Here is a 27,995-nt window from a genome sequence, read left to right on the forward strand (position 1 = left end):
ATATAAACATGCTATGTAAATTTATCCGTTATCATTATGTAACGATTAACAACAAAAGGTAACAGCGCACCCGGCACTGGACTGATTTCTTTACATACATTATCTAGTATGTTTGAACGTGTGCCGAGCATCTTGTTTGGCGCTTGGTTGTAATTTTCGTTCCAGCATGGCCATACCGTGCTTGTTTTTGGAGCTGAAGGCCAGAGAAGTTAACAACCTAGGTTTGTACCGCACCTCAGTAGCAGGGCCGGGACTGGAACAGTGCCCTGGGCGGTAGTTCCGGCTCCCTCTGGCGGTCCTCCAGGGCACCCGCGCTCCCCGAGCCCAGCCGCGCTTGGGCCTCAGGTCTTCCCGTAGTACACAGTTCCGCCCCTTCGAATTCTGCAAGATTCCGTCTCCCGGCCCTCTTCTCTCAGCCAATCATCGCGAGCTTGGGATAACGGGGGGCGGGGCTCTCACGAGACCGGCAGCACCATCAGTCTCTGACATGAGGGTGGGCTGGGATAGACAGCGCTCTCATCCAATAGGAGTAAATCCAGAGTCCGACGCGAGCCAATGGGGCCGGGAGGTGGGGTTCGGTCGTCTTAGAAGGGACTCGGGATTGTCGCCGCTATCCCGGCGTCGGACGTGTGGGACAGCTGCCTGAGTCCTCGGGTGCAGTGTTCGCTGCTGCCATGAGCTATACAGGTGGGCCCGCAGGGTTGGGGTCGGGCTTCGGGTGGGGAGGGACAGGGACGTGCCAGAGCCGCACCGTGCTCGCCCGCACCTCCCCAGGGGCCTGGACGCTGCCCTCTCTGCGGTCACAAAATGGCGCCGCGGGTCCGTCGCCTCAGGTTCGCCCCGCTCACGCCTTGGCGCCTCAGTTCTTTGTGCTCCGGGCCTCGCGTCCGGCTCCCGGCCGCCCAAGGTCTTGGCCTTTGTCGCCTATCCGAGGGCCCCGGCTTGAGCGTCTGCGTTCTCTGAGCCCCTCACCTCCGGCCTAGGTCCGGTCTCCTCGGCCTAGGTCCGGTCTCCTCCTCCCTCCTCCTGAGGGACCTCAGGTCGCCCTTCCTCAGGCCTTAACCCTTCAGATCGGGCAGCGGGCTGGGCTGCCGTCGCCATTGCCGCAGCCTACCCCGCGCCGTTTGCCTGCAAAATGCCGCAGCTACGCACCCCCCAGCCCCTTTGCCTGCCCCAGGCTGGGAGAGGCGCCAGGCCCCAGGGCGATGAGCGAGGGAACCTTGGGCCCAGGGGGCTGGGGCTGAGCCTGAGCCTTGAGAGGAATGGCCGGCTTTTCCATTAATTCATTCACCATCTGTCAGAGTCATCGCGTCAGGTGCTGAACAGGCCCTGGGAAATTGACAGGAAATCCTCAAGCAGCTTATGGGCGGGCCTTAACAGGAAAACCAATGAATGTAGGATATCCTCCGCGCTCAGTAAGCCGAGGGGCTTGCTCGTTTGCCGGGGTGGGTGGGGTGGGGGTGGTTGGGGTCAACGTAAAGAGGTGACGTTTGAGCAGAGACCTGAATGGAGTGAGGGAGTTAAGGATATCTGGCCCGCGGTGCCGTTGGCATGAAGACCCAGGAGCAGAAGCCGCCTGGCTTGTTAGAAGATCAGCTAGCGAGGCCAGTGGGATTTGAGCAAAGAGGGAAGGGTGGATGATGAGATCGGAGAGGGGGCCCTGGGCTATGCTTGGACGGTTGTGAATTATCCCTGGAGGAATCTGAAAGGCCGCCTGGGTTTGCCTTGGCAGTAACACATGAAGCTTCTCAGCCGGGAGCCATAGACTAGGCCTCCCCTTTGACGGGGGTATTAGGCTCGAGCAAGTATAGTTGCTGGGTAACCTGCATTCTCCTTGGAATGTTCGGGACTGGCAATGATACTGGATCCTCCTCTGGTGCTGTTCCGTAGGCTGTTTTATGTTAGCCTCAGCAAAGAAGTAGTGCCGGGGGTCCCTCCTCTGGCCCCCAGGTGAGGAGCTTCGCAAGAACCCTAGTTTTTCAAGCAACCATCCCTTAGCCCAGTGGTTCTCAACCAGGGGTGATTCTGCCCTCCTGCCCCCACCCCCCAGTACATTTGGCATTGTTTGCAGTGTTTCTGGTTGTCATATCTGGGAGTGGAGTTGTTACCATCATTCAGTGGATAGAAGCCAGGAATGCTGCTAAACATCCTATAATGCCCAGGGCGGCCCCCACCACAGTAAATTATCCAGCGGGGAATATCAGTAGTTCCAAGGTTGGACAGCCTTGCCCCAGCCTTTGTGTGGCTTTCCTGGTTCAGGAGAAAAGTCAGTAGGGTTGTTGCTGCCATCTCTGGAATTGAGACGTAATCCTTTTCACCAAGTCTTACCAAGAACTCGAAGACGGTTTGTTGGTTTTTAGAGACAGGACTGCTGAAAAAAAACAGAAGATGAATGGTTGGGTGCTGTGAAGTAGCTTAATAATGGAGCATTTAGATTTATAGACAAGGAGACTAGAGTTAGAGAGGTCACTAATGGCCAGGTCTGAATTTCAACTCCAGATCTTGTAGGCTTTAATTCTTGGCTCACTGAGGGAACCAAGGTAATGAGATAATGATTATTTTTTCCTTGATCTTGATCAACTAAAAACCATAGGAGCTTTATAATGTGAGTCTTTCCCTTTTAAGAAGCAGACCACTAAAGTAAAAAAACATTTTAAGTCACATTTCAAACAATTTCTTTGCCTTTAAGAAGGAGTTCTGGAGGCCTTGAAGCAAATGTTACCATTATTTTATCAAGCATAGGAGGTGATTAAAATAATTTATCTTTTTGATAACTTGTCCAGCTTTTGAACCTAGTTACTTTATGTGAACTTCCCCTCTCTGGCACTGAGGGGAAGGATGGGAGCAATGGGAAAATAGGACAGAAAAATCTAAAATCAGGCCTTCAAACACTACCAAACCTTTTATAAGAACATTGATTTCGGGGCGCCTGGGCGGCTCAGTCGTTAAGCGTCTGCCTTCAGCTCAGGTCATGATGCCAGGATCCTGGGATCGAGCCCCCATAGGGCTCCCTGCTCAGCGGGAAGCCTGCTTCTCCCTCTCCCACTCCCCCTGCTTGTGTTCCCTCTCTCGCTGTGTCTCTCTCTGTCAAATAAATAAAATCTTAAAAAATAAAAATAAAAGAACATTGATTTCACACAGTTTGTGTTGGGAGTGTGTAAGGGGTTTAGCTGAATGGTTCTGGCTTGGGATCTCTCGGGTTACATTTTGGTTGTCACTTGGGACTGTAGTCATCTGAAGGCTTGATCGGGGCTAAAGGATCCACCTCCAGGATGACTCCAACTCACATGGCTGGCGAGTTGATGCTAGCTATTGGTTCCTCACCATGTGGGCCTCTCCACAGGCCTGTTTGAGGGTCCTTACAACATGGTGGCTGGTTGCCCCCAGAGTGCATGATCTAAAAGAGAGCAAGGCAGAAGCCTTGAAAGTCCTACTCAGTCATTTCTGCAATCTTACTGGTTACACTGGCTACCTGTATTAGTTTGGGAAGGGACAGCAATTTTAGGAAGGAATAATCAGTAGAGGCCATCTTGGAGGCTGGTTACCACCAGATGGTAGAGGTTGGAGTCAATCTAACCTCATTCCAGTTGTCCTCTAGTTTTTATCACTTTCTGTCATTTCTTCAAAGAATCCCCTTTCAAAAAAAGAAGGAAAGGAATAAAATTGAGAAGCTTTGTGTATTTTTTTTTAAAGATTTTATTTATTTATTTGACAGAGAGAGACACAGCGAGAGAGGGAACACAAGCAGGGGGAGTGGGAGAGGGAGAAGCAGGCTTCCCGCGGAGCTGGGAGCCCGATGCGGGGCTCCATCCCAGGACCCTGGGATCATGACCCGAGCCGAAGGCAGACGCTTAACAACTGAGCCACCCAGCACCCCAGCTTTGTGTATTTTTGAGTGAAAAAGGTGTCACAGTCTAACCAAGAGGGAGGGAGGGATTATGGTGTGTAATTATCATAAATCCATGGTCTGTCCCTTAGCTTTCTAGGGCCAAACACGTATTTTTTCACCCAGAGCTGTTCAGGGTGGTAAATCAAACCAAGAAGAGAAGGATTTACAAGCCAGATAAGAATTTATTCATAATTGAAGCATAACTTGCTAAAGAAGATCCCGCTCTGGAGACAGTACTGTGCAAAAAGATGTTAACATGGGGAGGACAGAACTAGAGCAGAGGTTGCCATTGACCTCTGAAGGTTTGGTGGATTATGTATCCTTTTTCCCAGGGAAGAAGGAGGGCCCCTCTCCCTTGAATAGACATAGATTCTTTGCTCTGCAGCTTTCATACTATGTTCCAGTTAGTATTCCTGTCATGATGTGGTGGTTCCAGCTGCAGCTGCAGTATGTTTAAACCATGTTACCTGAAGTCTGGAACCATTTTGCTGGTGGCTGTATTGCTGAACAGACAGGTTTCCGGAAGCTAGTTAAGCAAACAGTGGAGAAGGTAGGTGTAGGGTATTAATTTTTACACTGTGGGGCTTCCCCACAAGTGAACCATCCAAAACATGCTTTCAGTGTTTCTTGTGGACAGTGTCTAGGATGTAGGCATCTTGGGAAGGTCCTTGGTCCCTGGAGGGAATCCATTGTAACTTACCCTCTTTAATTAGGGAAAGTAAAAAAAGGTTAGCGTGGTTACTTTTGCCTTTCTCCTTCCCCAGCACCAAGTCTCAATTCCCTTCTCTGGGAAGTAAAGATAAAGTGTGGGTCCACTGATCTTTACTTGAAACCCTTAGAGCTGGGTATATTTTGGAATTCTAGCTTGAGAGAAGGACATTCCACAACACCCCCACTGCAGTCTGGGGCAGCACCCTGTAATTAAATGCATTTTTTCTATACTAGGTTGGGTAAAGAAAAATTGTAATTGTCCTCACAGGTCAGTTTTGTCCCACAATGACTGTTGGCACCACATATGAGGAGAACACTTGGTTTTCAGACTTTTTGGACTTGGGAACTGCAGGGTAAGGGATCTTGGCCCTGTTCCCTTTGTTGGCTGTGATGAGGATGAAATGAAATAATGCAGATAAGGCTCTTAGCACCCTGCAGGGGAAACACTTGTTCAGTGTTGGCTTTTGTTGTGGTCGTCTTTGTTGCTATGGTCCTAAAAGATGAGCTAGAGAGACTGTCAACGTGTAACTGCCTACCCCAGGGGAGGCACTTGGTGTATGCTTTCGTTGTAAAAAAGAAAAAAAAGGGGGGGGCTATTAAAGGTACTAGCTTTAATTTTTAGGTCATGAATTGGCTCTGATGAGAATAGGCAAATATTGCCTCTTATGGTAGCCATCGTAGTTCCAGTGCTAAGGGTAAATCTTTTAAAAATAATGTTTGTAAATGTAATTTTAAAGATATTGTCAGGATTCATCATTTAAGAGCAATAGTTTCTGGTAGAGGTTCAAGTTTTCCTTATTTAGTACTAATTCATCTTAAGTCAAGAAATAGTTTGGGGGACACCTGGGTGGCTCAGTAGTCGGTTGAGTGTCTGCCTTCGGCTCAGGTCATAATCCTCAGGTCCTGGGATGGAGCCCCGAGTCGGGCTCCTTGCTCAGCAGGGAGCCTGCTTCTCCCTCTCCCTCTGATGCTCCCCTTGCTTGTACACACACACTCTGGCATATAAATAAAATCTTAAAAAAAAAAAAAAAGTTGAGAAAGTAGGATATAATATGCATACTCTGCATAACATTATTCGGTAAAAACATGCTCACCCCAAGTAATTGCATTTTATACACATTTTTTAATGGGAAAACTAAAAAATACAGAGCAGTTTTGGTTTCAGATCTGGGGGAAGGGAAGGGGTAATATTTGCCTTAACATTGTTCAGAACCAACCCCCATCCTTGTTTGAATTGGAGGCAGCTCACCTTTTGGTCATTTGATAAATACCATTTAAATGAATAATTTGGGCACTCATTTATTGAAACTGAATACTGGTTTAAAATGTTTGAACATTTTTATCCAGTTCTTCTGGTGTGGCAAGTTAAATATAGCCTGCCTTTTCATTAGCTAATATGTTCTGGAGGTATAATTAAAGTGTTGAGAAGCTAGAGTGTTTGGAGGCTTTCCACTGTGGGGGCGGGCGATGGCCTGCCAGCAGCCAGTCTACACTGAAGGGTAGTCTTAGGTTATCTCCATGTGGCTTGTTTTGGGAAATTAACCACACTGTGCATATATTTAGGCTTTGTCCAGGGATCTGAAACCACTTTGCAGTCGACATACTCAGACACAAGCGCTCAGCCCACCTGTGATTATGGTAAGTGTGGGCCCCTGGGAACCAGAGGGTGAGTGCTCTGCCTTCTAGTGGCAGAGCAGCCTCGTGTCTTCTCAGTTGCCGTTGATTCTGCTCTCACTGTCTTGCTTGTCCAAATGCAGTCTTGTGTAAAACAGTGTGGTGGGCTGTTAGAATAGCTAGTGCTTCCCTTGGAGGCAGTAATGGGAAAGATGCCTGCTTACGGAGTAAGCTGGAGTTCTTGGAGCTGTAAATGATTGGTTCCTTTGACCCTGTAACATGTTGTTAGAAGTGCATATGGTCTGTGACAAAGGTCTGGCTTCACAAAATCCCCCTGAGGGCCTGGGAAGGAGAGTAGCCAATCAAAGTCCAAAGGATTGGTGTGATCAGAAACCTAGCCATCAGTTTAGCTTCAGGGTAGTGTGTGGGACCTGTATGAAAGAGAAGCTGCCTGTCTGAATCTAGCAGGGGTTTTAGAGACAGTCAGACCATCTCAAGCCAGCAGGCTTCTCACACAGGATTGAAGGAAAATGTCCAATCAATTTCTCAGTCATGATCAGACATACTAAATTTCTACTTCAGAAATAGCCACTCAACAGAATCCGTAGATGTTCTCTTGGTATGCTCTGGCAACCCCTAACTGCCAATAAATGCTGGACTTCCTGTGGTCTGTGACCATAGATGTCTGAGAAGGAGCCCTCTTTGGAATTAATAAAGATAATGCTTTGCTTGCTGAGGTGGGTAGCTTGTTGAACTACTAGGATCTGGGGAGAGACTGAACCTACATTGTGACACTGCCTCAAAAGTCACTGAATACATGGACATAAACTCCCTGAAGTATTAGCAGCCAGTCCCAGGGGGAGAAGGAGACTTAAAATGTTTCGAAATTGAGTAAGGAGGTATCAGGTGTTTCCTAAATGAGGAGAAACTTGGTGTGTATGGCTTCCCTATCTTGCCCTATCTGCCTCACCCCTTTTAATCAAACAGTCCCAGATTGCACAGCTTTTTTGAATTCTTTTCCCTCTGGTTTACATAGCCTCAGTAGGAGCATTTTAGCAGATGCACCGTTGGCAAATCTTTTCTCCCAGTCTGTGGCTTGTCTATTCTCTTGTCAGTAGTGTCTTTCAATCAGCAATAATTGGGCCTTGGATAAACCTCATTGGCTACGATACTGCCAATGAAGTCCTATTTATCAGTCAGTCTTCTCTTTAATATATGGTGATTTGGGGGTCGCATCTAAGAAATTTTTGCCTAGGGGTGCCTGGGTGGCTCAGTAGGTTAAGCGTCTGCCTTTCGCTCCTGGCAAGATCCCAGGGTCCTGGGATTGAGCCCCCATGTCAGACCCCCTGCTCGGTGGAGAGCCTGCTTCTCCCTCTCCCTTTGCCGCTCCCCCTGCTTGTGTGTGCTTGCTCACTCTCTCTCTCTCTCTCTTTCTCTCTCAGGTAAATAAATAAATAAAATCTTTATGAAAAAAGAAAGAAAGAAGGAAATTTTTGCCTAACCCAAGGTCACCAAGATTGTCTTCTGAGTTTTCTTTTAGGTGCTTCCTAGTTTTATGTTTTCCATCTGTTCTGTGATCTATTTTTAGTTAGTATTTGTACAAGGTATACAGTGTAGGTCAAGATTCTTTTTTAACTTCGTTGAAAATCAATTGAACCTATATGTGTGGGTCTGTTTCTGGACTCAAATTCTGTTTTGGTCATCTGTGTATCTGAATTTCCTCCAGTACCAGTCCGTCTTGATTACTACATAATGAGTCATGAAATCAGTTAATTCAAGTCCTCCAGTTTTATTCTTTTTCCAGAATTGACTTGGATATTTTAGTTCTTTTCTTTTTGCATATAAATTTTAGAATCAGTTTGCCAATTTCTGTAAGAATTCCTGCTGAGATTTTGAGTCCAATGGCCTTGAATCTATAGATTCGTTTGGGAGAATTAACATGCTAACGACATTAAGTGTGCCAATCCATGAATACAATGTCATTTGATTTATTTAGATCTTTGATTTCTTTCATTAGTGTTTTGTAGTTTTCAAAACACAGATCCTGCACATAGTTTGTTATATCTGTACCTAAGTATTTCATATTTTTAGTGCCAAGGTAAATGGTATTTTTAAAAACTTTAGTTTCCAGTTGTTCACTGCTAATTTGGAGAAATTGGGTTGATTTTTATATATCGACCTTGTAATAAACCTTGCTAAGCTCACTTATTTTTGTAATTCGTATAGGTTTTTTTATGTAGGCAATTGTGTGAAAGAATAAAAATGGTTTTGTATTTTCTTCTGGCTTAAATTGCAAGAGCAGTATAACAATATTTAAATTACATTTTGGGGGCGCCTGGGTGGCTCAGTCATTAAGCATCTGCCTTCGGCTCAGGTCATGATCCCAGGGTCCTGGGATCGAGCCCCGCATCGGGCTCCCTGCTCCGCGGGAAGCCTGCTTCTCCCTCTCCCACTACCCCTGCTTGTGTTCCCTCTCTTGCTGTGTCTCTCTCTATCAAATAAATAAAATCTTTTAAAAATTAATTAATTAATTAATTAATTACATTTTGGAAAATAGTCAACTGCGATCCCACCATTTTAATACTTTCGTCAGCATTCCTGTTCTAAGTAGTTGAATAATTTATAGGTGGATAGAATTGTGTATCCTGCTTGATTTGCTTACTGTTCGAAGCATTTCCTTGTACTACATAAGGCTTAATGGATTCTTTTTTGATGCCTGTATGAGGTATGTCACTGAGAAGGTAGGCTATAACTTCCTTGAAGTTGAACATTTACATTGTTTTACATTTTTGTTCTATAAGTGTTGCTTACTGTGAACATCTACTTTTCTTCTGTTTTTCTCTTGCTAAAAAAAATTACATCCCAGGGTGCCTGGGTGGCTTAGTTGGTTAAGTGTCTGCCTTTGGCTCAGGTCATGATCCCAGGGTCCTGGGATCAAGCCCTGCATCGGGCTTCCTGCTCAGCAGGGAGGCTACTTCTGCCTCTCCCACTACCCCTGCTTGTTCTCTCTCTCTCTGTGTCAAATAAATAAATAAAATCTTAAAAAAAAATTATGTCCCTAAAATTTCCTATGTCAACACTGGTCTCATCCTCCTCTGGACGTGGAAGTGAGCTCTGATGTTCTTTTGGAAGGGGCAGGTCTTGGGGACTCCCTAGGCCTCATAATATAGATAAAGGTTTCCCCTTCGAAGGGACCTGGCTGAGAAGCCTCCTTCAGGGAGTCTGAGTTGCTCTGGGCATAGCAACTAGCACATGGAGGGTGCTTTCTGAGTCCTGTCTGTCACAGGGCCATCACCTACCTGTCCACTTGTCTGTCCTTGTGTTTACAGTTTAGCGTCCATTCCTGCTTCCTTTCCTTGTACTTCCTTGCTCTGCTCTGGCAGATTTTTAGCAGCTAAAGCCCTGGAGGACCATACACAGGCCTCATAAGCAGAGTCCCAGTGGGTCTGCCTTTGCTTCCCAGTCCTGTCTCCTTTTGAATAGCCAGTGTCCACTGTTCCTGGTGCAAACACCATGTGACCAGGCTCTTGTTAGTTGCTGGGGCTAAGTGTGTATGATTCCTTGGTTGCCTCTGGCAGCCTCTCTTCTTGCCTGTCAGAACTCCTCTTTTGCCACTCGTCTCATACGTGATTTCCTGCTGCTGGCCGTCCCTTGCTGCTTTCTAGTTAGAAGTGTCTCCTTTAGGGGCACCCGGGTGGCTCAGTCGTTAAGCGTCTGCCTTCGGCTCAGGTCATGATTCCAGGGCCCTGGAATCGAGCCCCACATTGGGCTCCCTGCTCAGCAGGAAGCCTGCTCCTCCCTCTCCCGCTCCCCCTGCTTGTGTTCCCTCTCTTGCTGTGTCTCTGTCAGATAAATAAAATCTTTAAAAAAAAAAAAAGAAAGAAAAAAGAAGAAGAGTCTCCTTTAACAGACAGTGCTCTGGGCTGCCCAGCACTGCCAGCCACTGCTCTGTGTACTCATGACGATAGTTGTTAAATAAAGGAATGAATGAGAAGCCTCTGCTTTGACTTCCCCAACCAAGAGGATTTTTGCTTTGTGAGCTCTCTGGAGCCCAAGGTGCATTAAACATAACGGTCATCTGGGATTCTTTGCTGGTTTCTGACACCTCCCCGTTCTGTTTATGCACTGGATTAAGGAGGAACCCAACTGTAGGACCTACCTCAGCCTGCCCCTGTCCCTCTTTTCAAGTTTATACACTCTTGCTCTCCTGTGACTGGACTCTGTCATTCATCACGCTGCCATCTCAGAGCTTTGGTCCCTGCCCTGGGATGAGCATGTCTTGTCTGTCTGCAGGGTAGAGATAATAGGGAGTAGGAGACAACTCTGGAGTCTCACCAGAGACACTGGGAAAGTTCTGGTGGACTCCCTTGGGCAGGAACCATGTTTGCTTGACTTGGAATTCCCACTTGGCTTTGCACTTCGTCAGTTCTCTCTGGCTTTATGTTTCTGAAGGGATGAATTTTTCTTGTGTGCTGTGATAAAATCCAGAGCATATTTAGTTTATAATCCAGATTATTCTCTCAGTAGCATTTCTCAAGCTGGGAATTGTCTTGTCCTTACCTCTGCTAATGTGTTTCAGCATAGCACACTCGAGATTCAAGGGCTTGGTGGCCCTCCCTGTTAAGGGATATACTTGAGGGACTAGGATAGTCTGTTTCTCTGTTCCATATGGCTTTTTTTGGGTGATTTGAATGACATGATTTTCATGGTGGATGTGGGCTCTGTGCTGAACTTCTTGTACAGCGTAGTCTGTGTGAGGCACCAGAAACCATTCTCCTCTTCCTCTGACTGGTGCTTAGCAGGAAGTGGGGGTAATCTAATTCTGGCTTCTCAAGGGAGGAGTATGAGAGCCAGATTCCTCAGCTGGCGGTGTTGGCAAAGGGGGGCCCTGGAAGTAGCAGACGGTCAGAGCCACGGAAGTTCAGACACCAGGGCACAGGGTGACCTGGCTTGTTTATGGAGTGCTCTTAAGCTCAAGGCTTCTCAGGGGAGGTTCATTCTTCTGTCACCTGTCAGATACTGGGAATCATCATCTTTGTGCCTGAATTAAGCTTTTGTTGTATTATAGTCAATTGTAGATGTAATTGCGCTTTTTCTTTTTGTAGGCTATGGAACTTGGAACTCTGGGACAAACAGAGGCAAGTATTCCCATGATTGCTCTCCTCTCTCTTGGGATTGAACTGGTTGTGTGTTTCTGACACTGCCCAGCTTGCCCAGAGTGTATCGGGAGGTGCCTTTGGGGGGCCCGGGGCCAGCTACTCTTTCACAGGAGGTCCTGGGCTGGGACCCACCCAGCGGAATGGCCAGACCCACCCAGCCTCGGGTGGCTAGGGTCCCCAGCTTGTCTCTGTGACAGAAGATGTCCTTGTCTCTCTGTCTGTCTCTGTCTGCCTATCCTCTCCCTATCCCTGCCATCTCTGTCTGTCTGTCTCTGTCTTCCTCCTTGCAGGCTACGAGAACTATGGCTATGGCTACGGCTATGGCCAGGATAACACCACCAACTATGGGTATGGTATGGCCACTTCAAACTCTTGGGAAATGCCTAACTCTGACACAAATGCAAACCCTAGTGCTGCGGGTAGCGCCAGTGCCGATTCCGTTTTGTCCAGAATTAACCAGCGCTTAGATCTGGTGCCACACTTGGAGACAGACATGATACAAGGAAGTGTGTACGGCTCAGGCGGAGAAAGGTGAGTAGCTGTCTGCCCAGGGCTGTGGCTCTGCCGGGGCGCCTGCTGCCTGCCTGCACCTCCCTCTCTGACCCGCCTCCTGTGTTGCCTTCCTGTCTCCTTGCTTTACTGCTGGGGCTCCCAGAGACTGCTCAGGGTCTGCTGTGCTTCCCTTCTCCGGCCCGGGCCCCCTCCCTGCCCTTTGCAATTGCCTGGTGGCCAGTCTCTCCCCCAGCTTGTAGGGGGAGGAACGAGCCCCAACTGGGCCAGCTTCACTCAGGACCGGAGTGTGAAGTGGCCCCTCCATCTGGAGATAGCCATTTGGAGTTCTCATGAGACTTTGTATCCCACATGGTGTCAGGGCAGGACAGATTGGGCTGGGCATGAAGCAGGGCGGTGAGCCTTTGGGGCTGACCACAGCGAGCTGGGCTGTCCCCACATAAGAGACAGAGCAGATGTGGATACTTCCAGGCCACTCTTCTGAGCCTGACAAAGGTGTGCCTGTTGGGCCTCAAAAGTGCCTTTGTAAGGAACTGTTGTCATCCTCATTCTTGAAACACAAGAGGTCACACTCCTTGCCTGAAGGCACCCAGGAGTAGGTGGTGGAACTGGGCCTGCCTCCTAGATGTGCCCTATTCCGCAGCATCATGCTGTGTTTGTCTCTCACTTTCTAAACTGGTGCTGGCTCAGAGGTCCTTGTACCCTAGTGAGAGGCTTCAGTGAGGAGGGCACATGTTGGCGTGGAGCATCCTAATGGCTCCAGCTGACAGATGGGAGGATAGCAGAGAGTAAGGAGGGGTCGAGCCAGGCACTGGTGGGTTCGGGTGAGGCCCCAGGGCCACTGGGGGCAGAGGCTGCCAAAGGGACTTGCACGCATTGGCTCTGTAGCAAGCAAAAAGGGTGGGGGGGATCCCCAGACATACCCCCATGCCCTCGTGCTTGGCAGCCACTGTGCTTGGAGCTGAGGCTGCTTAAGGCAGAAGGGGCTTGGCTTTTGGCTCAGTGTCTGTGTGGACCCTGTCGCTGCTGGTGCCAGCTGCCTGTGGACTTTCTTGCTACAGCCTAGAACTGGGGAGCAGGGATGAGGGAGGGCTGACAACTGGGTAGTGCTGGCTGCTTCTGCCACAGCTGCTGGCACTTTTTGGCTGCCCAGGTTTGCCGGAGGGGCCTCTGTGCCTGTGAGATGTGTGGGGTTAGGGACTGGGGTATGTGGGCTGCACCCACTGTTAGAAGAGCTTTCTGTGGCACTCTCTTTCTCCCAGGAGGGAGGCTTGGCCTGCCTTCCCAGTTGCTGTGGAGGGTTTGATCCCACAAGGTTGATGTGATAGAGCTTATTCTCTAGTCCCTTGGCAGAATCACAGTGACTTTCCCGGGAAACACTCTCCACTTTGTCTCCCTTCTCCTTTTGGATGGTGAGGGCCTTTGGAGGATTGGAAGTTCCCTCAGCCAAAAGGGATGAGACCAGCACAGTGTTTCCCATGGGCATCATCGGTCCTTTTGGACAAGTATTTGTGTGCCTGACTGCCGCATACCACAGGACGCCGGGGGTGCTTGGTTCTGCCCCCTAGGAATAGCCTTGGGCATTGTGGCTACCACAAATATGTACATGCTTCCAAAGGGCTAAGGGCTGCAGGGTGTCTCTGCCCCTATCTGAGACCTACTCCATCCCGTTATCAGTTTTTCTTTGGGTCCCCTAGCTGGTGCAGAGGCTCCTGAGAGGCCTTTTTATTGGCATTCCTGAACATTGAGCCTCTCTGACAGGGTGGCGTAGGTGCTGGAGTAGGACTGCCTGTCCCCAGGACAGGGAGCTTTGGGGAAAGGCAGAAACAGTAGGCTCCACCCAAGGGTAATGGGACCTGAGGGCATCCCTGATGCTTGCCACCTGCTTCTGCAGATATGATTCCTATGAGGCCTGTGACTCGAGGGCCATTCTGAGCGAGCGCGACCTATACCGGTCAGGCTACGACTATGGCGAACTTGACCCCGAGATGGAAATGGCCTACGAGGGCCAATACGATGCCTACCGCGACCAGTTCCGCATGCGTGGCGGCGACACCTTTGGCCCACGGGCTCAGGGCTGGGCCCGGGACTCCAGGAGTGGCCGGCCGATGGCCTCGGGCTATGGGCGCATGTGGGAAGACCCCATGGGGGCCCGGGGCCAGTGCATGCCTGGTGCCTCCCGGCTGCCCTCCCTCTTCTCCCAGAACATCATCCCCGAGTACAGCATGTTCCAGGGCATGCGTGGCGGGGGCGCCTTCCCAGGTGGCTCCCGCTTTGGCTTCGGGTTTGGCAATGGCATGAAGCAGATGAGGCGGACCTGGAAGACCTGGACCACGGCCGACTTCCGGGTGAGTGGAGGAGGCCATCCCTCCTGGCCCCTGACTGGGTGGAGCGAGGAGCGAGGAGCATGGAGCCACCTGCCCTGACCCAGCTCCCTCTTTCCAACCCAGACCAAGAAGAAGAAGAGAAAGCAGTGTGGCAGTCCCGATGAGCCAGACAGCAAAGCCACCCGGACGGACTGCTCAGACAACAGTGATTCAGACAATGGTGAGCTGGGCACTGGCCTGCTGCTCCCTGCCCCCCCCCACCCTGTGGGGCTCCTGGGCTGAGTTTGTCTCTTCATACTTTTCAGATGAGGGCACTGAGGGGGAGGCCGCAGAGGGCACTGAAGGCACCGAGGCTGTGGAGAAGGGCTCCAGAGCAGTAAGTGGCTGGGCTCTGTGCATTGTCAGCAGGTGGGGCCTGTGAAGAGTGGGCTGGCTGAGCCCCTGTGCCTCAGAGCAGGGTTCTCCACGGGGGCCACAGGCCATCCTGATCATGCACGTGTGAACAGCACAAGGGAGGTGGAGGTCTGGTGGAGAGAGCACAGGCTGTAAGCAGGCCGTCCAACCGGAGGCCGGGCTTCTTTATCAGGAAACGGTAGAATGAGCCCCTCTGTGCAAGGGCTGCTGCGGGGTTGTGAGGCTTTTGGCTTAGTGCCTGGCACTTAGCAGGGCCTTGTCATTCAGAGCCATTATAAACAACTGTACATGCTTTAACATGGGGTTTTTGAAATGGTGTCCTAGGAAGGAGAAGACGAAGAGGGAAAAGAAGAAGGCAAAGAAGAAAGCAAAGAGGATGCAGAAAAGGGTGAGTCTTCTGAGTGGCCTGGATGCCGGGGAGACTTCCAGGCGCTCACAGTTGGAGGGATCCAGCCGAGGGCAGGGTTGTGACAGAAATGTGGACAGCATTGGTTTTACCTTCCGGTGGGGGCAGTAAGCAAAAGAGTTGGGGGGAACCACAGGCATACTCCCTGCCCTCGGTCCTTCAGTAGTGCACAGTTCCAAGTCCTCAGTGGCTGGTATCTGAGCTGGGACCTTCGGTGCAGTTTTTACGGCTCTGGTTTGCGTGTCCTCTCCCTTAGCGCCTCTCCAGCCCCTGTTGGGAGTCCGTGTCCCCCTACCTGAGTGATGAGCGCCAGCAGGTACCTAACAGCAAATCCAGCCTCAGCCCACTGTTGCCGCGGTGCGCCGTGGGGGGGTGGGCTGAGCCCTGTGAGCTTTCGGGTCTTTACCTCTGGGGGCTGCACTTAGGCCTCAGCCATGGCCTCCCTGCATCCCGCTGCCTGGCCCCTCTGAACTTGTGCCAGTGTCCCCACCGAGACAGCTTCTGTTTGCCTTCCAGCCTCCCTGTGGCCCTCTGCAGAGTATGGGTGTTCTGGAGAGCGGTGGGGTCAGCCTGTGTCCTCCCCTCTTCGGGACCTAGGCCCAAAATGGTTCCCTGCCCAGCCCAGGGTGCCCAGCCCTGCTCATGGCCAGAGTCCTTGTTCGAACGGCTGTTCTCAGCATGGATTGTCTGGAGTAGAAGGCGGGTGATCCAGCCGGAGGCCCTAGGGCCTGCCCTGACCTGGTGGAACCAAGCCAGTGACTGTACTCCTCTATTTCTACAGGGGCCCTGAGCACCCAGGATGATAGTGGCCAGAACAAGCGCAAGTTGCAGGCAGGCAAGAAGAGCCAGGACAAGCAGAAAAAGCGGCAGCGAGACCGCATGGTGGAAAGGTAACCGGCTTCCCTCCACTCCTTTGCCTCTGCCTCACTCTGGGGCTGCCGCCTGGAGAGCAGGGCCATAGCTCTGCCGCCTCGCCGCCCTCTGGCCTCCCTCGGGAGCTGCCACCTGCTCGGCCGTGCATGGACCCTGTTTCCCGCCAGGCCCAGCTCCCAAGGCCTGACTCGTTCCCTGCCCCACTGCGGCCGCCTGGCGACCGCTAGCGTCTTTGACCTGAGACCTGACACTGCTCGGCACCGTTGCCCAGAAGCTCCAGCGCTAGGTCACTCGGCGCACGAGCCCCGAGGTGCACTGGGGGCCTGATGCCCCTGCGGGAGGGGGCCAGCTCATCAGAGACTCGAGGTCCAAGGCGCCTGTGCCACCCCAGCTAGCTGCCAAGAGGCCGCCGTCGTGCCCAGGAGAGATGGCAGCACCTGTGGGCTGTGGCAGCCTCGGGCCTGCCCTCTGCCCTGCCCGCCGGCCCTGTCAGGCCGGGCCTGTCTGCGGCTGAGGCCTTCACGCCCCTTGGTCGGGTCTGTCTGCCCTCAGGGCTCCCGCACTGGCGCTTGCCTCCTCCTCCGCCTCAGACTCTTGCTCTTGCTGGACCTTCCTCAGCCTCGCCGGCGCCCGGCCCCTGGGCTCTCCAGACAAAGCTGACCCCGTGGCCCAGATAAGGACGTCCGGCAGAGGTAGGGACCCGCCCCGAGGCCTCGGTGGCGGCTGGCCTCCTCCGCCCCTTGCCACGGCGGCCTGCTCCAGCCCAGGCCCCAGACCCCGGGCTTCTGCTGTGGACACCAGGCCCAGACAGAGCACCTCGCTCAGGTGACTCCAGGCTGCCCTCTGGCAGGCCAGGCGGGCGTCCTCCTTCCAGCTCAGACTGGTCTCTTCTTGGAAGAGGAAGATGAGGCAGCAGGAGCCCAGGCCTGCTTGCCTCCCATCCCTCCCGACACCACCCCCAAGCATTCTGAGCAGAGGATGGGCTGGGCCTTTCAGTCCCCCAGACCCAGAAGGAAGATGCAGCACCTTTTCGGGCCCTGCCTCGGGACTGCGTACTCCAGTCTGCACCTCAGGGCCACCTGGCTCACGCCAGGGCATCCTTCCTTCCGGTCCCCAGCTGGGCCAAGTGCACACGCTCGTGCCCAGCCTTGGTAGAGAGGCCCACCGGCAGCCTTCCAGCGACTCTTTGCCTGTTGCAGCAGCTGCTGCCTCGGGTTTCAGCCTCCTGTCTGGGAAGGAAGAGCTCCTCCCCTGCCCCCCCACGTTGCAGTAACTGCAGCCTGCAGACTTTCTGTCCCTTTCTACTCCCGACCCCACTGGTCCCAGCCTGTCCCCCTGCTGGGACCGCACTTCAGAGGCCCGTGAGCAAGGCCTGTTTCAGGGCTCGCAGCTGGGTTGGGTGAGGCGGCAGCACTGCTCCCTGGGACCCTCGAGGCCTCAGCCCCTCGTTTCTTTCCTGTGGCAGGATCCAGTTTGTGTGTTCTCTCTGCAAATACCGGACCTTCTACGAGGAGGAGATGGCCAGCCACCTTGATAGCAAGTTCCACAAGGAGCACTTTAAATACGTAGGCACCAAGCTCCCCAAGCAGACAGCTGACTTTCTGCAGGTGAGCCTTAGAGCAGCAGGACGGCTGCTCTTAGCTTCTCAGACCCCTTGGAACATAGAGCAGCCCGCACAAACCTTGGTATCTCCTTGGTATCTTCGGCAGGAGTATGTCACCAATAAGACCAAGAAGACAGAGGAACTCCGGAAAACCGTGGAGGACCTTGATGGTCTGATTCAGCAGATCTACAGAGACCAGGATCTAACCCAAGGTGAGGAGGTTCCATCCCACTCCAACCAGGCAGAGACTCAGCCTGCCCTCCTCTGGTTCTCAGAGTGGGGTCACAACACCCCTCTGTTCCCCCAGGGAGGGTCAGTGAGAACAGCCTCAGGCCCACGTGGAAATGGCAGGGCGAGGTGAGGAGATGGTCTGGTGTTTTCCCTAAACTGCTGGGTCTGTCTCAGGCACCTGGAGCCGGTGGTGACCCTCCTTCTCCCCTCTGCAGAAATTGCCATGGAGCATTTTGTGAAGAAGGTAGAGGCAGCCCACTGTGCAGCCTGTGACCTCTTCATTCCCATGCAGTTTGGGATCATCCAGAAGCACCTCAAGACCATGGATCACAACCGCAACCGCAGGGTGAGTGGCCACCAGTGCCCTTCTGCCGTCCTGTGGGTTGACTTGCGGGGAGGTCCTGGGGTTATAACCTCTGCTTGCCCGTGAGGAACTGCAGGAGATGTGGCGGGGCAGGCAGATGTAGACTTTTCTGGCAGTGTAATCAGTGCAGCTGCAGGGAGAGGGGAGGGGAACGGGGACTCTGCCATTAGAGCTGGACCTTTAAGGCTATGGGATATGGGGACCTCCGTGTGCATAGGGGCCACAAGCCAGAAGAGGTTCAGAAACCCAAGAGGCAATGTACATTGTGCGTGTTGCTGGAGGAGGGGTTCATGAGGGCTGGGCTGAGGGGCTGGGCTCACTCCTATAGGCAGCAGTTTTTAAGTCCGGCACTAATAGGATTAGAGTTGGTGTGGAGGGAGACGGACAGGGGGGCGGTGGGGGGCACACGAGGAACTGCTGCAGTACCAAGATACCGGAGTGCCTCCACTTTGGGAGTGATGAGAAAGGCTGGGCAGAAGGACTGTTTAAGGAAGTGAACAGGAGTCTGGGATGTCTCGGGCTTCTGGCTTGGGTAACTAGGTAGACAGAGCTGCTGCTAAGATAACGGGGTAGGGATATGGTACAGGGAAAGGGGTGAGTCTGGCAAGAAAGTGAACAAATTCAGTCTTGTTTTCCATTGTATCATCAGTGCCTAGCACACAAGCCAGAGGAGCTGTTTTCTGATTGAGGGGGTGACCTGCTGGGCTGAAGGTGGCTGTTAGAGGTCTGCTCTGGGTGGGGCTGGCGGCGGGGGGGGGGGGGGGGTGCTGCTGTGCAACAGGGAGAGAGCTTGAGAGTTCCAGGACCAGGTCTGGGCCAGGAGAGGCTTGACTGCCACCACCCTGGAGGAGGCAGAGGGGATTTATGTACAGATGATGGCAGCCAGGGGGAGCATAGGAAATAGCATTTCTCAACCTTTTTCCACGGCCATCAAATTCATCTCTGGTCTTTCTTGATGCACTGATTCTCAACAGTAGGATGGGGGTAGGTGGTGGAGGAGATCCTGTGGGGATCTTGCCAACACCAGGTTCTAGAACTGGGATCTGATAAGGCTGTTGGAAGAGAGCAGACTGCAGTGCATGATATTAAAATGTGGGAAATCTAGGTGAAATGAGTGATAGCCAGTAAAAAAACTCAAATTGATCTTAGAAGTTTAAAAAAAAGAAAAAGCCATAGCTGCTAATAAAGGGGTACAGAAGGGTGAGGAAAGATGGAAGATACTTAGAAATTAGCACCAGAGGTTGTTGATTTATAGAGATTTGAGTATAATTTAAGTACTGTATTTTTAGAGATTCCAGCCTGTAGGAATGAATGGAAAGCTTCTAATTATTATTTTTGGTCACAGCTTTATTGAGATATAATTCATATAGCATACAATTCACCCATTTAAGCTCTATAGTGCAGTGGTTTTTAGTATATTACAGTTGTGCAGCCATCAGCACAATCAGTTATACAACATTTTTATCACCTCAGAAAGAAAAGATAAATTTATCATGTGCCTTTTAGCTATCACTCCCTAACCACCCTGCCATGTTTCCCTGGCCTTAAGCAACCACTAACCTATTGTCTGTCTCTGTATATTTGCTCATTCTGGGCATTTCACGTATATGGAGTCATGTAATACGTGGTCTTCTGTGATCAGCTGCTTCCACTCAACATAATGTTTTCAGGGTGTATCCAGGTAGCATGTGTCAGAACTTCATTCCTTTGTATGGCCTAATCATATTCTCTTGCATAGATATACCACATTTGGTCTATCAATTCATTAATTTGGGCATTTGGATTGTTTTCACCTTTTGGCTATTATGAATTATGCTATTACAAGCATTTGAACATTTGTGTACAAGTTTTTGTGTGGGCATATGTTTTTATTTCTCTTGGGTGCATATCTAAAAGCGGAATGTCTAGGTCCAATAGTAACTCTGTTTAACTTCTTGAGGAACAGCTGGATGTTTTCCAGAGTGGCTGCACCATTTTATATTCCCATCAGCAGTAGTGTGCGGGTTCTGATTTCTCCACACCTCTCTAGCACCGATTATAGGACTTTCTGATTCTAACCTTCCTAGTGGGTGTGAAGTGGTATCCACTGTTTATTTATTTATTTATTTTTTAAAGATCTTATTTAGGGGCGCCTGGGTGGCTCAGTTGGTTGGGCGACTGCCTTCGGCTCAGGTCATGATCCTGGAGTCCCGGGATCGAGTCCCACGTCGGGCTCCCTGCTCGGCGGGGAGTCTGCTTCTCCCTCTGACCCTCCCCCCTCTCATGTTCTCTCTCTCATTCTCTCTCTCTCAAATAAATAAATAAAATCTTAAAAGAAAAGAAAAAAAAAGATCTCATTTATTTGAGAGAGAGAATGAGTGGTGGGGAGGGGCAGAGGGAGAGAGAGAAGCAGACTCCCCACCTAGCAGGAAACCCGATGTGGGGCTTGATTCCAGGACTCTGGGATCATGACCCGAACTGAAGGCAGACGCTTAACCAACTGAGCCACCCAGGCACCCCTATTTTTTATTTGGATTTCCCTAATGACAGTGATGTTGAGCATCTTTTAATGGGTTTGTTGGCCGTTTGTCTATGTCCTTGGAAGTTGGAGAATGTCTATTCACATCCTGTGTTTATTAATTGTATGGTCTTCTTGAGTTAAAGAGTTTTTTATATATTCTAGGGGCGCCTGGCTGGCTCACTTGGTTAAATGTCCGACTCCTGGTCTGGTTTCAGCTCAGGTCATGATTTCAGGGTCATGAGATCAAGCCCCGCCCATATTGGGCTCCGCACGAGTCGGCTTGAGATTCTCTCCCTATCCCTCTTTCTCTTCCCCCTCTTCCCCCACTCTCACTTCTGTTCTCTCTTAAATAAATAAATAAATAAATAAATAAAATCTTTTAAAAAAGAGTTTTTTGGGGCGCCTGGGTGGCTCAGTTGGTTAAGTGACTGCCTTTGGCTCAGGTCATGATCCTGGAGTCCCGGGATCGAGTCCCGCATCGGGCTCCCTGCTCGGCGGGGAGTCTCCTTCTCCCTCTGACCCTCCCCCCTCTCATGCTCTCTCTCTGTCTCATTCTCTCTCTCAAATAAATAAATAAAATCTTTATATAAAAAATAAAAAAGAGTTTTTTTATAAATTCTAGATACAAATCCTTTATCAGACCTACACTTTACAAACATTTTCTCCCAATCTGTGGGTTGATTTCTCACCTTGATATGTCTGTAGCACAAAAGTTTCATTTTGACAAAGACCAGTTACTTATTTTGTTGGCTTGTGCTTGGGGTGTCATGGCCAAGAATCCATTGTTAAATCCAGGGTCACAAAGATTTACCCTTGCGTTTCTCATGAGAATTTTATAAGTTTTAGCTCTTTTAATTTGGATCTTTTGATTCCATCTCTTTTTTAATCCAGTTTGACTATCTTTTGATTAGATTGCTTAATCCATTCACATTTAATGTTACTACTGAGATTATCAGATTTACATCTCTTGTTCTATTCCCCCTTTACTGGTTTTTTGGTTTTTTTAATTTTTTAGTGTAACATTTTAATTTCCTTAATGATTTTTTGTGTGTGCTACATTCTTTGGGGGGGGGGCATCATTTTCTGAGTGGTTTCTCTAGGCTTTATACATATTAATTTCTCAGAATCTTTTTCAGATATAATAACTTAATTTCAGGGGGATTGAGTTACTCCTATATAGTTTTCTCTACATAGAAGGTTGTTGTGTTATTACTGTTGTACGTAGTATTTTATCTGTATGTTATAATCCCAGTAACACAAAGGCAATAGTATAATACAGTATCATGACTACTTTATGTAATTTTATGTCTTTTAAGGAAGCTTACGGAAGAAATGAGAGCAATTACACATTTCTAGTTTTTGTTATATTAGCCTTCTTATTTCTCACTTTTGGTTCTCTTCATTTGAGTTTTACCTGTGGATTTAAGTTAGCATCTGTAGACACTTCCTTATTAGTTCAAGACAGCCTTAGTCCCCCCACTTTCTTTGTGCCATTATTGTTAAACTTGTTATATTTCTATATGTTATAGGCCAGACAGTACAAGTGTGTCTGTGTGTCTCTGTGTGTGTATATATTGCTTTGTACAACTTCTTTTCAGTCAGTTGAGAAGACAAGCAAAGAATTACACGTTTATAGTTTCTTTTATAATTATTTTTATTGGTCTTTCACGTGGATTCGCATTACTGTCTGGAGTCACTTGCTTTCAGCCTAATTAACTTCCTTTGGTATTTCTTACAAGGTCTGATGGCAGCAGACTCTCTCAGGTGTTCTTGATTGTGGAATGTCTTTATTTCACCTTTATTTTTGAAAGATAGCTTTGCTGGGCATAGGAGTCTTGGTTGACACTTTTTTTCTTTGAACATTTTAAATACGTTATTTTGCTGCTTTCTGGCATTGTTTCTCATGAGAAGCCAACCTTTAACCTTATTGGGATTCCCTTTTAAGTGATAATTCATTTTTCTTTTGCTGCTTTCAACATTTTTCCCTTGTCTTCAGCTTTCAGCATTTTTATTATGATGACTCTTCTTGTGGATCTCTTTGTATTTATTCTACTTGGAGTTTGTTGAGCTTGTTGGATGTCTAGATTAAAGTTTTTCACCAGATTTATCAAGTTTGCATGCATTTTTTTCTTCATATATTTTTTTCTGCTTCTTGTTCCTCTTCTTCCGGTGTTTCCATTATGCATGTGTTGGGTCATCTACTGGTGTCCCAAGGTTGTCTGAGAATATTTTTCTTCCTTTGTTCTCTGTTTTTCAGATCATAGCTCTACCAATCTATAGATTCTCTAATTCTTCTGCCAGTTCAAATCTACCATTAAGCCCATCTAGTGAATTTTTCATTTCAGTTATTGTACTTATTTGTCTAGTCAAATTATTTTTTGAAGGCTCCCTCATCCCCACAATGTGAAGCCTTTGCTAGGGTGCCTTGGAGGAGGAAGCCATGGGCAAGTGCACAGCCACCCTGGGATAACAGTGGTTTTTGACTGACAGGGTTCTCTTTTTTTCTTTCCCAGACTAAACTTAACTATTATAAACTACACAAATTGTTGGTTGATTGCTGTGTTGTTTTCAGCAATGCCTTGAGGCATTAAATTGCTCTCCAATATGATCCAATTAAATAAATCCAGGCTCTTTTATATGGATTATTTTTGAGGTCATTGAGAGCTCTGAGCCCTGGAGGCTCTTCTTAGCTGTTTTATTGGTTCTCTCTGGTAACGGGGACAGCTGATGGTTTAGCTTATATTAGTATCAAATCTACCGGTCTCCTTTTAATTGCTTTTCCCCACACCCTCCACTGTTTTGAGAGAGCCCTCTGTCTTGAACTTCCTTACACACTTGTGAATAAAGTAAGTTCCTTTGGAAAGAGATTTGGGAGCTCACTGTTTTAAGGCCTGTCCCTTGGTAAAACCTGGGCCTGGTAGCTTTTCATTACTCAGTGTTTCTTCATTTGCTGTATGTCCTTAGGACCTTTTCCTTTGACTTTAAAGGGTTGTGTTGTTCTATAGTCTTCATCAGTTTCACTAGGGAGTAGGTTCACGTAGCTTCTCAAGTTGTCATGCTGGAAGTCTATCCTCTGATGTGTTTTTAGCAAGATTTTTAAACCTAATTCCAAAAATCTGATAAGGATAATGCCAAAATGAAACTGTAGATTAGTTTATTATTAAAGAATAAATGTGTTAAGTATAATATTAGTAATTACCAATCTGGTAGTGATTCAACTGTGTACTACACTATAAGTAAAGTTTGTTTCTGGAATACAAGGATGGTTCAGTAAGAAATTAGCAACAGTATCAGTATGAAATGCTGAAAATGAAAACTTTATATGCAAATAACGTGATTATATTCTTAGAAAAGCTGAATGATTCCAACAAAATGGTCTTTGAATTAACAGAATGTAATAAAGGAATGGAATTCAAGATAATACCAGAAAGTAATAGCCTTTCTCCATTCTGGTAATACCCAGTTAAAAATGAAAATGGGGAAAAATCTACTCACAGTAACCACAAAGTGTATAAAATAACTAAGAATATAGATTTAAGAAGAAACGCCAAGGATAGGAAATAAGAATTCAATGAATAGAGGAATAATGGTGTTCTTCATAGGAGGTTTAATAGCAGAACAAAACAAACACTACATCGCCCCATATTAGTGTGGACAGTTCATGGGATTCCAGTCATATTCTGGCGAGGGGGACTGGATGAAATTGCTTTAAAGTTTATGTTGTAGAATTAAGTCTAACAACAGCCAAGAAAAAAAATTTTTTTTAAGATTGTACTTATTTATTTGACAGAGAGAGACACAGCGAGAGAGGGAACACAAGCAGGAGGAGTGGGAGAGGGAGAAGCACGCTTCCCGCGGAGCAGGGAGCCCGATGCGGGGCTCGATCCCAGGATCCTGGGATCTTGACCTGAGCCAAAGGCAGATGCTTAACCAACTGAGCCACCCAGGCGCCCCAACAGTCAAGAAAATTATAGAAACGGTGGTAATTGAGTTCAGGGAGTTGGTTTAGCAGATATAACTTTTTTCAAAGCCACTGCAATTAAAAACAAAAAGTGATATTGGCATAGTAATAAAGCAGTGGAACCAGAATAGAGTCTAATGAAAGATGCCAGTATGTTTTGGAACTTAGTAATTGTCAAAGTCAGTACAGGTTCTTTATCTGAAACTCTAGGGCCAGATGTTTTCAAATTAGTTTTTGGATTTCAGAACAGCTACATGGTAATGATCACTAACATCCCTAGTGGGACCTGGGAAAATGACTTGTAGTTGAGCCATCAATAATGCCTCAAATGACTTATGTAAGTGGGATAAATAAAGATGGTATAAAAACACAATGGAGGGACACGTGGGTGGCTCAGTTGGTTAAGTGGCTGCCTTCGGCTCAGGTTATGATCCCAAGGTCCTGGGATCGAGTCCTGCATCAGGCTCCTTGCTCAGCGGGGAGCCTGCTTCTCCCTCTGCTTGTGCTCACTCTCTCTCTGACCAATAAGTAAATAAAATCTTATAAATATATACATACGTATATACATACATACACAATGGAGTTTAGGAGAAAACTCTTCCTCTGGATTTCAGATTTGTGGAGAAGGGATTATTATAGACCCATATGTCAATTTAATGGAGAAACAATTGTTTATCTCATTAATTTCTGGGACAAAAAGCTGGACCCCTAACCTCCCACCATATATTAAATTCCAGAAATAATGTGAAAAATAAAAGAGCAAAATTTAGAAGATTGTTTACCTTAAGGTTACAGAAAGCCTTCCTGAGCAAGCCAGGAAACCCAGAGGTCGTGGAGAATATGACCTCCTAGAATGCTGGGCAGGTGGCCCCATGTGTGTATTAGATCGCTCACATTCACTAATGAGCGGGAAATGCCACAAGAGGCCTCATCCTTCTTTTTTCTTTCCTTCAACCACAAAAGTATCCAAAAGTAACACCTGATGCTGCTGAGGAAGCAAAAGGATAAGTACATTGTTTTAATACAGGTGGAGGAAGCCTACTTACTACAACTTAATACAACTTTTTTGCAGAGTACTGAGGCACCATCACTTTGGGGAACCTGTTGGGTAGCACCAACATGGAAGTATTTAAGTTTATTCTGGTGGTGTTTGGTTCTTGTAGCAAAAATCTTGAAACCATGTAAGTGGGCTTCCCTTGGGAGTTGTGTGTCCATCTCTATGCCTACAAGGGAGGAGGATCATGTGTTGCCAAGTAAGGAGGTGCAGAGGAAATGGTCTGACCTAGCATCCTAATTGTGCATCTTTAACTTGTTTGATTTTGATCATGCATGAGGGCTATCCATATTTTCCCCAAATAGTAGAGAAAATGAGTAAAGAAAGAAAGGTGAATGTGGGAAAAGGGAATAGAAACAGCAAGTGAGAGGATGATGTAAAGAGTTGGCTGGGGTGCAGCCGTAGGGTTCCTGGATGTGGGTTCCCCCATGCCAACAAAAATGGCTTTTATCATCTTCTTTCAGCTTATGGCTTTACACATACATTATCTTCATAATGATGAAAGTGAGATTTGCCTGTACTTAAACCATTGAGGAAACCACTTAGCATTTCCATGTAAATCCTTCCAGACAAAAAGGCTCTGGCATGTTGTGCAAACTGGCCCATCACACGCCTTTCTCAGAACACAGGAGGAGATGAGCCCTGTTTTTTTTATAAGATTTTATTTACTTGAGAGAGAGAGAGGGCACACAAGCGGTGGGGAGGGGCAGAGGGAGAGGGAGACTCCCCGCTGAGTGCAGAACTCCACACGGGGCTTGATCCTAGGACCAGACCCTGTGAGATCATGACTTGAACTGAAAAGTCAGTCATCTAACCGATTTAGCCCCAGAGATGAGCCCTATCTGCATGGTGTTCTTTTGAATGTTTTATTTGACTACTTCACAGAACTTTTAGGTGCTTTCCAGTTTTTCACTACTTCAACTATGTGCATGAATGTTTCCAAGTCTTTTTTTTTTTTTTTAAAGATTATTTATTTGAGAGAGAGAGTGAGAGAGAGAAAGAGCACAAGAGGGGGGAGCGGGAGAGGGAGAAGCAGACTCCCTGCTGAGCAGGGAGCCCGATGCGGGACTCGATCCCGGGACTCCAGGATCATGACCTGAGCCGAAGGCAGTCGCTTAACCAACTGAGCCACCCAGGCGCCCGAATGTTTCCAAGTCTTAAACTTAGGCTAGAGTCTTGTAAAGAATTACTGAGACAAATTTTTGAGACACTTTTACTTTTGATACATTTTATCAGACTGCTTCCCAGAAAGTAAGTAAACAGTTGACCCTGTCATCGTCAGGGTAGAACGGTCTCTCTTCACTTTTGCCATTTGGGGTATAATTCTTCATCCTGGGAATTCTATGGGTTAAAAGGAGGTACATCACTTAAATGTACTGTTTGGCATTTGTATTCCTGCTCTTATATCCTCCGTGTTTATCCTAAAGAGTTCCTTGCGTATGGGCAGTTGGCTTCTTGTTATGGGTTGCACCTCTGGCTTTTAGGTTTCCTAATTTGTTCACTGTTTGTAGTTTTTATGTAAGCACATCAGATTTCTGCTGTACAGCTGTAAAGACGTATGTCTTTAATCAATTACACACAGTACGTATGGTGTGGAAGAATGGAGCATTCGAGCAAAGATCAGATCAGGTCTTGGCTCCGTGCTTGTAGAGTGGCCCTACGCTTGCACCCAAGGTACACTTGTACACTTTCAGCACGTGGTTAGAGTGCTTGGCTGTGCTGAGCTCGGGGCAGGGGGGTTTGGGAGGGCTCCGCAGATCTAGTGGGGTGGGGGAGGGGGGCTTTCTGGCGCCCAGACCAGCCTCTCCAGCCCTACCTGCCTTGCCTGCAGCTCATGATGGAGCAGTCCAAGAAGTCCTCGCTCATGGTGGCCCGCAGCATCCTCAACAACAAAATCATCAGCAAGAAGCTGGAGCGCTACCTGAAGGTGAGGCGCGCTGGCCCCTGGCCCCCGGCCCCCGCGGGTCCTTCTCTCCCTTCAGCGTTCGCCTCCTTCCCCACAGGGTGAGAACCCGTTCACCGATAGCCCCGAGGAGGAAAAGGAACAGGAGGAGGCCGAGGGCGGCGCCCTGGACGAGGCAGGGGGTGCAGAGGGTGCAGAGGGCGCGCCGGCGCAGCCCCCAGTGCCCCCGGAGCCGGCCCCCGGGGCCGCGTCCCCACCACCACCGCCGCCCCCGGAGGAGGAAGAGGAGGAGGCCGTGCCCCTGCTGGGCGGGGCGCTTCAGCGCCAGATCCGCGGTATCCCGGGCCTCGATGTGGAGGCCGACGACGACGAGGAGGGTGGCGGGGGCGCACCGTAACCCGGGCTCCGGGCGGGCAGGACCCGCGTGGCCATATCTGGAAGCCGAGCCTAATAAAGCTCTTCCCATCCCACTTATT

General features: G+C 48.7%; 1 protein-coding gene across 3 annotated transcripts; it reads left to right on the plus strand.

The window, feature by feature from the left end:
* The first annotated feature begins 601 nt into the window (after positions 1 to 601).
* On the plus strand, positions 602 to 27,989 carry AKAP8L (A-kinase anchoring protein 8 like). Of its 3 annotated transcripts, XM_021683291.2 has the most exons (15): positions 602 to 687; positions 6,164 to 6,238; positions 11,320 to 11,352; positions 11,664 to 11,904; positions 13,778 to 14,231; positions 14,334 to 14,430; positions 14,516 to 14,586; positions 14,949 to 15,012; positions 15,812 to 15,920; positions 17,369 to 17,510; positions 17,613 to 17,718; positions 17,953 to 18,083; positions 27,448 to 27,543; positions 27,620 to 27,751; positions 27,911 to 27,983. In XM_021683291.2, exons 1-15 carry the CDS (start codon positions 675 to 677, stop codon positions 27,914 to 27,916), a joined length of 1,770 nt encoding a protein of 589 aa, XP_021538966.1. In that variant the 5' UTR covers positions 602 to 674; the 3' UTR covers positions 27,917 to 27,983. The 3 variants fall into 3 exon arrangements, with proteins under 3 accessions (XP_021538966.1, XP_021538965.1, XP_044769131.1); XM_021683290.2 differs by having other exon boundaries at positions 27,620 to 27,989; XM_044913196.1 differs by having other exon boundaries at positions 11,664 to 11,721; positions 27,620 to 27,983.
* Positions 27,990 to 27,995: the final 6 nt, after the last annotated feature.

Source organism: Neomonachus schauinslandi, chromosome 1 (assembly GCF_002201575.2).
Source record: "Neomonachus schauinslandi chromosome 1, ASM220157v2, whole genome shotgun sequence".
Classification (NCBI taxonomy): domain Eukaryota; kingdom Metazoa; phylum Chordata; class Mammalia; order Carnivora; family Phocidae; genus Neomonachus; species Neomonachus schauinslandi.

What these genes read in the sequence shown, in the direction of transcription:
- AKAP8L (XM_021683290.2), top strand. An exon ending in TCAGCCCACCTGTGATTATG is followed by an intron (nt 6,239 to 11,319) that starts GTAAGTGTGGGC and finishes TTCTTTTTGTAG; the next exon opens with GCTATGGAACTTGGAACTCT. An exon ending in AGACAGCTGACTTTCTGCAG is followed by an intron (nt 17,511 to 17,612) that starts GTGAGCCTTAGA and finishes TATCTTCGGCAG; the next exon opens with GAGTATGTCACCAATAAGAC.